Source organism: Gopherus flavomarginatus, chromosome 2, assembly GCF_025201925.1.
Source record: "Gopherus flavomarginatus isolate rGopFla2 chromosome 2, rGopFla2.mat.asm, whole genome shotgun sequence".
Classification (NCBI taxonomy): domain Eukaryota; kingdom Metazoa; phylum Chordata; order Testudines; family Testudinidae; genus Gopherus; species Gopherus flavomarginatus.
This window is the reverse complement of record NC_066618.1, coordinates 70,334,073-70,345,277: the sequence shown is the minus strand read 5'-3', so window position 1 is coordinate 70,345,277 and position 11,205 is coordinate 70,334,073. Positions and strand designations below refer to the sequence as shown.

Here is an 11,205-nt window from a genome sequence, read left to right as displayed (position 1 = left end):
TTTATTCTATTCCCAGTTACACTTGTGCAAATCCATTGAAGTTAGGGTGACCAGATGTCCCGATTTTATAGGGACAGTCCTGATTTTTGGGTCTTTTTCTTATATAGGCTCTTATTACCCCCTGCTCCATCCCGATTTTTCACATTTGCTGTCTGGTCACCCTAACTGAAGTCAAAGAAGCTATTTAAATTTACACTGGTGTTACTGACAGCAGAATATGGCCCAATAGACTGACGTGGCACCACTATAAAACATTAACAATTAATCCTTGATATTGATTTACACTGAATGCTTCATTATCCCCTGAACTTTTTACTGGTGCCTTCATTGCCCATTATTTTAATTATCCCTCAAGAACCTTCACTCTTTCTCCCATGCTGTCCCCTATACAATGCAGGAAAAATCCACAAAACCACTACAGTATTCTCCTTCAAAATCATTCCTTAAGGACACAGCGCTGCAATCAATAATATCTGACAACAGCTAGGCAGTCTGTGTGCATACTGAGACTGCTGTTTATTATACCAAACATACATTTCATTGTCCCCATGTCCTCCTTCCTTCCTTGCATTTACTTGTTTGCAAAGTTAAGCATGTGAGTAAGTCTTTGTAGGACTGTGGTTGACAGCTGTAAAAATCTTTGGGGCAAGAACAGTCCTTTTTGTTATACGTATTTACAGTGCCTAGCACAACAGAAACCTCACCTCTAATTGGGGCCTGCAGGCACTACCATAATACAAGCAAATAATGATAATATAGCTGAGGTATAGATGCTTTAATTCAGACATAACCATAACTACATCATGGCAAAAGTTCTGTTAAGATTAAAAAAAATCCCCAGGCATAAGTCATGTTGCTAAAAAAAAGGCTGATTTCCATGTTCATTCACAGGTAAATTGTGACTAAATTCTGAACTTTGACTGCTTTGTTTTTATTAAAAAAAAAAAAAAAAGGAGAACACTACTGGATAATAAACAATAGATGAAACAATACATTTCTTTTTATGTTGGCTAGAAAAATTTCATTTTTCTACTTGGACTAAAACACCCACGTCTTGAAATTATGTGAAAATAAATTTGCACATAAGCATAATAAATCTTGTATAATTACACTGAATATTCTCATTAGTTATTCCAAGTTTTTTTCTTCCATTGTGTTCAATCCATCATTGAAAGATCTCAGATGAAAGCAGGCAGCTTTATTTTCTCTATAATAAATTTAGAATGACAAAGTGAAGAATCAGCACTCATAGTTGTGCCAGGTTAAATTTGCTTTGTCCACAAATACAAAGCTAGCTGAATTTCTACATTTAGTTAATCAATTTAGACTAGCTGGGTTAAACTTTTCTGTTGCAATGACAAAGACAGAAGTTTAGCAAAAGGCAGCATAAGCTGAAAGAATAGCAGGCTTCAGTGCCTCGAACTACTGAGGAGATTAGAGATGAGAAATGAAGTTGCTAAATTTGATACAAAATTGGGAAGGAATTCTCTTGACTCTAATCTAATCCCCAGGATGGCCAGCAGGAGGCACCACTATGATGAGTCACGCCCGGTCACAGTCACTCCACACCTTAGGGTATGTCTACACTACAGTTCCCATACATCAGCCTCATTTAGACTGAGTCCCTGGATGTCTCTATCATCTCTTCCTCTCTTCTTCAGGGACTGGCTTCCCTTTTCTTCCTCGATATCCCATCTTCTGCCTTTTTCTCCTCCCTATTCCCCAGTGCAACAAACCTTTTACTTAACTAGATATCACCACCATTAGCTATTTTGGGTCTTCTCTCATAAGCTCTACCAGACAACATGTCATCACTAAGTAGCTTCCATCAGATACCCACTCAAGGATAACATACATACTACAGCTGCTGCATCCAGTCATCTTCTGTATCTCCTATGGTCAGTTTTTAGTGCTGCCTCAGTAGCCATCACTGTATTCTTTTCCTAGACCCTAGTCCAAAAAAAAGTGTGTGTAGGGAGGGGTGGGGGATGGAGGAGGGGAAACCCATACTAAACTTCCATTTACTCTCTCAGATAAACTCCACAGTTAGCTCCTAGTTGCTCCAACTTTTGCTAGTGAGAGGCTTTTAAAACTAGGTCAACTCTGCCCCCTTGTTAAGGGATACCTGCAAACCCTGAATCAAGCCAGACATTTAGAACAAATCACTCAGGAAAAAAAAAAAAAAAAAAAAAAAAAAGATCAAGACTGCACCTGCAGCTCTGAACACAAAACCACCACTCTCCTTTCAGGCCAAACTCTCACAGAAACTCTGTTAGCTGTTCACCTTGCACCGGGGATAGTCATTTACCCTAGAACAAATGGTGTGTAAAATGAGTGTAGAAAACTACTACTAGTGTAATATTCAGATTTCTGATTTGCTAGCACTAAATACCAATTTTGCACAGAGGTAAATAACTATACAAAGTGCAAAGCAGATAAAAACATGGACGTGTTTGGGGAGACAGTGAGTGCCCAAGATTAAAAAGTCCTAGGTCTCTCAAAACTAGAATGGCCACTGCGTAATAGAGAGAATTCAGAGAAGAGCCACAAATACAGTTAAGGATCTGAACAGACCGACTTAAATGAGAAGATAAGGCTGGCCAATCCCCTGCCATGATATGCTCCTTTTGCTCAATTGAGGTGGTACAAAGGGAGTGAAACCTTCTGTAAATCCCCTGCTGGGGATACTTAGTGTGACCAGATGTCCTGATTTTATAGGGACAGTCCTATACAGGCTTTGTCTTATATAGGTGCCTATAACCATCAACCTCCTGTCCCAATTTTTCACACTTGCTATCTGGTCATCCTAGGGATAACCCTGAGATGGCAGCATCCCCCAGCTGACACAGAATCAACACACCTAGCTCCTACAACTCCCTTTTTGCAATCCTGGTGCAAGGGGTATGTGAAGAGTGGGGACTAAGTGGACAAGTCCTTGGGTCAGGCTCCACAATGCACAAGCCAATGGAGCTGGGTCAGGCAAGGGTGGAAACGTAAGCTGCACCTTGTAAAAAGATGAAAGATCTTATTTCATCCCTGGAGCAACTGACGAGCTGTGACTATGAGTCACAATTACTTCCTGGGGCAACACAGCTATACACTGTCCCTTACTCAGGGCTCAGAGCCATGGCTCACTACCTATCTTATGGAGAATCACTGGGAGGACAATTTCAGTGGCCTACTAAGTTATTGGTTACTGTAATATTGTCCACCGCAAACAAATGATAAAAGGCATGATAGGAAGGACAGATATAATAATAATGATAATAAATGGAGATATACCTATCTCCTAGAACTGGAAGGGATCCTGAAAGGTCATCAAGTCCAGCCCCCTACCTTCACTAGCAGGACTAAGCACTGATTTTGTCCCAGATCCCTAAGTGGCCCCCTCAAGGATTGAACTCACAACCCAGGGTTTAGCAGGCCAATGCTCAAACCACTGAGATTAGATCTGAACTAATCAAATTATTATATCATTTGTATTACTGTGTCATCTTTAACAGAAAAATTAATTGTTGGGAAATGGTTCTTCCCCACAGAATTCATTATGATAAAGATCCTCCCCTACCCTGATGCCAACAGTTGGAGTTTAAAGGAAATATTTTATTCAGATTACAGTACAGACTAAAATAGTGATGGTTCTCTTTTTGAAAATAATCCTTGAAGAAAAGGCTTTGGAATGGCTCATTCAGAAAGAAGTTGCGATGAAAATTTCTGACTGGAAATAAAATTCATTGACATTCATGTTCGTTGGCACAATTATAATGCATTGAGCTAAACTGGATTGGTAGCTTAATGCATTAGTATGCCTACTGTTTGTAGAAACTGTGATATTAAAACCTGGACCCATTGACTGAGCTGGGATTAAAATTACAGCACAATCATCAGACTGTCTGTTCTTAACATGCCAGACGGGCAGAGAAGGGAGGTTAGCTAAGGAGAGAGAATTAAAAGAGAATAAAAATGAAGAATGTATTTTATAGAAGGTTCCAACACGGGTCAACCAATTCAGTTTAAATAAAACTTTGCTACATGTGAAAGTCATCATTAATTAAATGAAATTCTCCATTTGCGGTAGATATGAGAATAAAGATTATTGACAGATATTTCAATCTGAATTTTGTTTATGAATTAATATGTAAATATTGTATTATATTTTTTGTTCATGCAAAGATATGCATTAATTAAATTAAATCAATTTCATGGGCTTGGCTAGCTTTGCTCTCTAATCTATTCTACCCTCAATCTACATGTGTAATTCTCAATACTAACAAGAGATGTGTGTGTCCATTCCTGGGAGGACAAAATCCTAAGAACTACAAAATGCTAAGCATTTAAGCACCCAGTTTTCTTATGTGAAAAACCCACAAGAATGGAAAATCTCTGCTAAAATCTTTCCAAAGTCAGATATTGAGTTTCTGCTGAATGCTCTACTCTAAGCATAAGTTTATAACCACGCACGAAGTAAAGAATCTAAATCTGCCACAAGAACTGCAGGCAAATTCTATTGAAACCAGGCCCTCTGCTGAGGATATAGCCCTCACCTGGTCCTGTCCAGCTCTCTTCTCCCCCCTGGGCCTCTCCATCTGTATGGAACACACTTTCTCAAAAAAAATCAGAGAAGAGGTATTGAGCAGAAATTGATGATCTGAAGAGGATTAACTTCCATGTGGACTTCTGAAATGATGAACACAGTTTGCCCTTGGCTACATTGATAAGTAAGGCATTTTCAGCACCTAATTCAGATGTATCCATTGCTGACCTCAGTTGCCAGCACTGGTTAATTTTGTTAAAATTGGTAAGGCACTAAAGACTTGCAGTTTAGGAAAGAGCTGAATTTCTCATTTAAAAGAAACAGGAAAAAGTCTCATAAAAGACCATTTTTACCTCTCTTTATACATTACAAAGAAGCAAAAAAGTCACAAGCTCGATTTATTTTGTCTTCACATTCTATCTTTAATACTGCTCAAAATTCTTCTTTGTCTGGCTGACATTTTGTCACTTGAGTAAGAGCCCAACTCACTGTTACATTGTCAGAGGACACTTTGGCTCTGCTTAGTAATTTCCTACAGGCCAAATTCTGATCCCTTTACTCTGGTTTAGTAGCACCTTACTCCACTAGAAGTCCCACTGAATTCAATAGGACCACTGCACCACTGATGGGCTTCTTGTCAATTTGATGCCTATGGCTGAGCTGTTAAATATGTTTCAACAACTGCATTTGATTTATCCCTTTGGTACCATAGACCAAAACATTTCACAGTGCTGAAAGAGAAGAAAAATTGCAAATAATAGAAATGTAAGATTGGAAAGGACCTCAAGAGGTCATCAAGTCCACCTCCTGTGATGAGGCAGGACCGAGTGACCATAAGCTATCCCTGACAGGTGTTTCTCCAACCTGTTCTTAAAATCCTCCAGTTATGTGGATTCGAAAACATCCTCAGGAAGCCTATTCCAGAAAGTTATTCCTAATATTTAACCTACATCATCTTTGCTGCAGATTAAGTCCATTACTTCTTGTCCTACATTCAGTGGACATGGAGAACAATTGATCACTCTCCTCTTTTAACATCCCTTGATATTTGAAAACAGTTTTCAGGTCTTTTTTTTTTTTTCTCAAGACTAAACATATGCATTTTTCCCCCTTTCCTCATAGGTCAGGTTTGCTAAACCTTTTATCATTTTTGTTGCTTTCTTCTCCAGTTAGTCCCCATCTTTCCTAAAGTGTGGCCCCAGAACTAGACCCAATACTCCAGCTGAGGCCTCACCAGTGCTGAGTATAGCAGGACAATCACCTCTTGTGTCTTCGGGATGACACTACTGTTAATACCCCAAGAATATTAGCCATTTTTGCAATTGCATCAGATTGTTGACTCTCATTCAATTTATGGTCTATAAACCCAGGCCGGTTTCAGCACTACTAGTTATTCCCCATTTTTTAGTTGTGCATTTTATTTTTTCTTCCTAACTGAAGTATTTTGCACATCTTTACTGAATTTCATCTTGTCAATTTCAGATCAATTCTCTAATTTGTTAAGGTTACTTTGAATTCTAATCCTGTCTGCCAAAATGTTTCCAACCCCTCTCAACTTGATGTCCTCTGCAAATTTTATAAGCACACTCTCCACTCCAAGTCATTAATGAAAGTATTGAATAGTACCAGACCCTGGACTGACCCTCGAGGGACCCTACTAAATATACCCTCCTAGTTTGACAGCTAACAGTTGATGACTACTCTTTCAACCAGTTCTTTCAACTAGTTGTGCACATCCCCTTACAGTAATTTATTCTAGACTGCAATTCCCTGGTTTGCTTATGACAATATAACAATTCCCTGTCCCCACTGAAAAAAAGCTGATGTGCAAAAATGGCCCCTTGAGATAAACACTGTTAATAGAATGCAAGTGTAGTACTCACCACAGTGACATTAAAAGCATAAAGGAGATCAAAGGGAAGTGCAGCAATTAAATCAATGATGAACCAGGTAGTCACATAGTGGATACAAATAGATCTTGCTTCAAATATAACTTGGCCAGACTTGCTGACATAGGTTGTTCGGAAATTTAAAATAATATCTGCTTGACAAAGAGAAGAAACAGAATTAGACACAGGTACTTCCTGCTTCATATTGACTGCAGTGTCAGTCAGGACAGTAAGTCTATTTTCCAAATGCTTGGTAAGAAAGACACAGGGTAATATTTTGAAGTCCTTACTCAGTTTTCCTTTAATCCTTACTAAGGGCCTGATCCTACAAACACTTATGTACTTTACATACCTGCCTAGTCTCATTGAACCAGTCACAGGAGTAAAGTTACTCATACGTCAGTGTATAAAGGAATGAGCCCTAGGGCATTATTTGCATCGATTTCAAAGGGAGCTTTTATTGAATAAAAAATAATAAAGAAAAGCCTCTGAATCCAAACCTACTATTTTTCTTTAATGGATCACAGTTTCATTGTAATAACTGTGCCTGTCATTGAGAAATATGAAGCCACGATACATGTAATTCAATTACTTTAAAATATTCTTTTATTAATTACAGGGGAAAAACTATTTTTTAATTTTAAAAAAAATCTAATTTATTACAACTTTCTCCTATAACTGCCCAACACAGGATTCCAAAAGAAATATCCTCTTCAACAGAAAGCACTTGTTTAAAATAGAAAAGTGCTGAGTCATCTGAAAAGAACTGGCTGGAGAGATATCAGAAGCAATATGAATTTGGTGGCTTGTGCACTTTGTTTCCTTTTCATTGTTTAAGGCTGCATGTCTGTCAACACAGAGATTATTTTGACATGGCATGCTAAAACACATTCCATTTCAAATAAAAGTTCAGATCTTGACAGTTCAGTCTCAAATTATTTTCACTTCCCAAAAGACGAGGGCCATATCTTGCCCTTGAGCTATGCACATAGCTCTTACTGATGCTAATGAGAGCTACTGGTAATAACTTCTACTGATCTCAAAGGAGCACTGCCACAGATTTAGGGTATTATTATTATTTTATTTTTACAGCACCAGAAATGTGCATAGTGCTTTAAGAATTCTGAGAAGTCTCCCATATGTCGGTCCATTACGACTAAATTACACAGGTATGCTCACTTTTATTGTCAAGTAAAAAAAAAAAAAACCACACAAAATACCAGAGGCTAGTATCCCTTGAGTTCTCAGGAAATTTTGCTCCGAAATATCAGTATTTCCTTTCCCTAGATACATGTAGCTTGTGTATTGAGTAGGGCAGTTTAGAAACAAAATTGCACCAACCCAATAAACTATATGAAAAAGTTATGAAGATAGGCTGTAAGTATGTCTCGAATTTTATGGTTCATATGTACATACTCAGTACTCTCCCCCACACACTCGCACACCTCATACTCCCCCTTCCCCCAATATTTTAACTTTTATTTTTCTTAGTTCCCATTGGGACGATTGTTCTGTAGTTGGCTCTCTTGCTTTATAGGGAACATTCAGGAATTAAACACTTTTCTTCCACAGCATGCACATGGAGCATCATGTGCTTGCAATTCCTAATTCCTGATAAACTGTTTATCTCTGCCTTTTTAATTCAGTCCACCACAGATGTATGCAACGTCCAGCATGCTTGAGCAAACAATGAGAAACAAACTCCTCTCAGATGTCAAAGTTGAAGTGTAGATTTCCAATGCTCAATACATAAAGCAGCATTACCAGCAAAGCTGTAAAAGGAGTACCAGGTGAGCTTTACCCCAACATGTATTTATCTATGGGCTTTCATATAACACGGACAACAGAGAAGCAAAACTGGACAGTTAAAAGTTTTCCCCCTGTGCTTTGATTTATTTGAAAGCTCTGCAATTAGAAAATCAAGAACAATTATATCTGATTGCTGAGGAATTAGTAGGAAGATCTGCTTTTCACTAACGTGAGTGCCAAAGGGAAAACAATTAAACATTTATATTACCTTAAAGGTTTCTTCTTTAAATACATCAAAACAATTAGAAATCTATGCAGAGGCAAAATAATTAAGCATTTATGTGGTGTTAGAGGTTTCTATTTAAATACATCAAAATAGGTAGCAGGGAAATATTTGAGCCAAACAGCTACTAACCACTGTATTAAAACCTATAATTTAAGGGGGATTGATATAGGTTGTACCTCTCTGGTATCCCCTGCGGGGGATGTGTGTAGAGGTCACTCTCTTGCCTTGGACATTCTTCTCTGGATGGCATCATGATTGTTGTCTGGTTTCTAGACTTGGGGTACAGCTCTCCAGCTGTACCTGTTAGGGAGAGGAGACTGGGGTTGGGTCAAAGTAGTCCAAAAGAAAAAGGTAAAATACTTCCACAGCCTACAAAAAGGCCTGGGCCTCCATGGTCTCATACAGGATAAAAGGCCAATAGTCCTTGAGAGAAAGGTCTGGGCTCCTTATCCCTTGGGTGTACAAGCTGTTAGAGTTTTGACAGAGTTTTAATATCTTTGCTGAGCCAAAGTGGGTAAAAAAAATGGCAGGGGGTTTGTTCTAACCAAACAAATTTCATATAAGAATTGTTCACGAAGGCAAGCACAAAACAAAGAGTACGTATAGAGTTTGTGTCGTTAGATGATTTCCTAGGGTTTTTACAAGGTTACAGATTAGAATAGCAAGGGACTTACTATTCTTGAAATGGTAAGGAATTCCTATCAGATACTGTCTTAACTGCACATTTTAACGGGACAATGACAATTGATCATGCTCTTTCTAAACATTTTAGAGAGACTCACAAGTACTTTATCATAATTGAAAAGACAGTATTTTAGCCTTTGAACTTTGAGGGAATTTTCTCATACATCCAAACAATCACTAAGGAATCTAAAGATCAGACCTGGAACCATGAGAAATCGGACCATAACTCCAAGACTGACTGTATTCTAAGCAACCTTTAGGATGTAAAGTTTGTGATTCCTGCTACCCTCCTCCACTGTGTGTCATTTCATGCCATCCTATTTTCTCCCTCTTTCTGATTTATCTCTGTCTGTCTTCTGTTTAATTGTTTCCAAGCTTGGCCAGCTTTGGAAGGGACATAGTTCTATAATGAGAAAGACAAGATGGGTGAGGTAATATCTTTTATTAGACCAACTTCTTTTGGCAGGAGTGACAAGCTTTCAAGCTTCACAGAACTTTTCCTCAGGTCAAACTCTGTGAAGCTTGAAAACTTGTCCCTTCCACCAAAAAATTTGGTCTAATAAAAAGTATTACCTCATCCACCTAGTCCCTCTCATCTCCTGGGACCAATAGTGTGCTACAACAACACTGCAAACATATTTCCATAATGTTATTGCTATAACCAGCACAACAGGTTGAGACAGTGTAAGCAGCTTTGTTCAAGTATGAAGGAGAAACAGAGGAGGAAGCCACAACATACTAGCTAGATGTTCTCTTACACCAGGGAAAAGAATCATGGTCCAGAGGCAGAGGCTAAAGGCCTACCTGTGACTGTCCTAGGCCTGCAGTATGAGAAGGAGAAATTACTCACCTTGTACAATAACTGGAGTTCCTCCACATGTTTGTCCCTATGGATACTTCACTTCAGGTGCACATAAACCCCATGCACCTTTGATCGGAGATTTTTTGGTAGCAGTGCCTGTTCAGTCCACCCATGCACTGTAGCTATCCTCGTGTGCCATAATAAGAGTATATAAGGGAATGCTGGCTAAGGTGTTCTCAGTTCCTTCTCTACTGCAATGTCTCAAGGCAAGACTCCAAAGCAGAGGGGAAGGAGGGAAGGTGCAGGAGTACTCTTGGGGATAAACATCTCAAAGAACTCCAATTACTGTACAAGTTAAGTAAACTCTCTGAGTAATTTCTTCATGGGTTCTCCACTTCAGGTGACTCCCAAGTAGTACCCCCTTAGAAACTTGATCTAAGACTGTTTGAAGAACAGCTGTTCCAAAGGCAGCTTCTGTCTAAAGGGGTGAACTAGAGCATAATGCCGTGAGAAAATGTGAGCCAAAGCCCACGTGGCACCTCTAAAGATTTGTGTTATTGGAACATTCCTCAACAGAGCTACTGATGTAGAATGTGATCTGGTACAAGGGGCCCATAACTCTACAAGGGGGCTTCGAATTTAGCAGCCTTATAACAAGATAGAACACATCCAGAGACCCATTTGCAGAGTCTTCGGGTAGATACAGGAGCTCCTTTAATTCTGTCGTCAAAGGAAACAATCTGAGAGAAGCCCTAGATAGAAAGCCAAAGCTCTGCTGGTGTTTAAGATATGAAGAGCAGCTCGTTCCCTGGACTGGTGAGGCTTAAGGTAAAAGACTGGGAGTTCAATTTCCTGATTATTATGAAAATCTGAGATTATGTTGGGGGAAAATAAGGATGTGGTCTAAGAGATACTTTTCCTTGTAAAAGATAGTACTGGGGGATTCAGTCTTTAAATTAGGTTAATGGCTCTAAAAGAAGTTTCAAGAGGGAGTTGAAGGTGTAGGTCCTCCCTGACATGTGGGAAGAGATTTGTTAATCCATTAATGAATCAAGACATAGCAATGTGAGCAAGTACTGAAAATCCTTGTACTGCGGGGGGTTGAAGGACAGTCCAGAGCTCTTCAGAGCAAAGAGGTAGTCCAAAAAATGCGATAACCTGCTCTGTGTGTACCATTGGTGGAATCTCTTCCATTTCTGTAGGTCTGATTTTCTAGTAGGTGACTTCCTGCTATTCAGTAATACTTCTGGCACTTCACTTG

General features: G+C 39.0%; 2 protein-coding genes across 2 annotated transcripts in view; one reads left to right on the top strand and one right to left on the bottom strand.

Annotated features, from left to right (window-relative positions):
- Positions 1-11,205, top strand: part of LOC127044053 (uncharacterized) — a 449,887-nt gene that overhangs the window by 116,657 nt on the left and 322,025 nt on the right. The gene's annotated exons all lie outside the window — the stretch shown is intronic.
- The window catches only part of KCNH8 (potassium voltage-gated channel subfamily H member 8), a 355,845-nt gene that overhangs the window by 123,103 nt on the left and 221,537 nt on the right, over positions 1-11,205 (bottom strand). Inside the window, exon 7 of the mRNA XM_050938322.1 lies at positions 6,418-6,575. Coding sequence (XP_050794279.1) covers positions 6,418-6,575 — 158 coding nt within the window. The remainder of the gene's footprint in view (positions 1-6,417; positions 6,576-11,205) is intronic.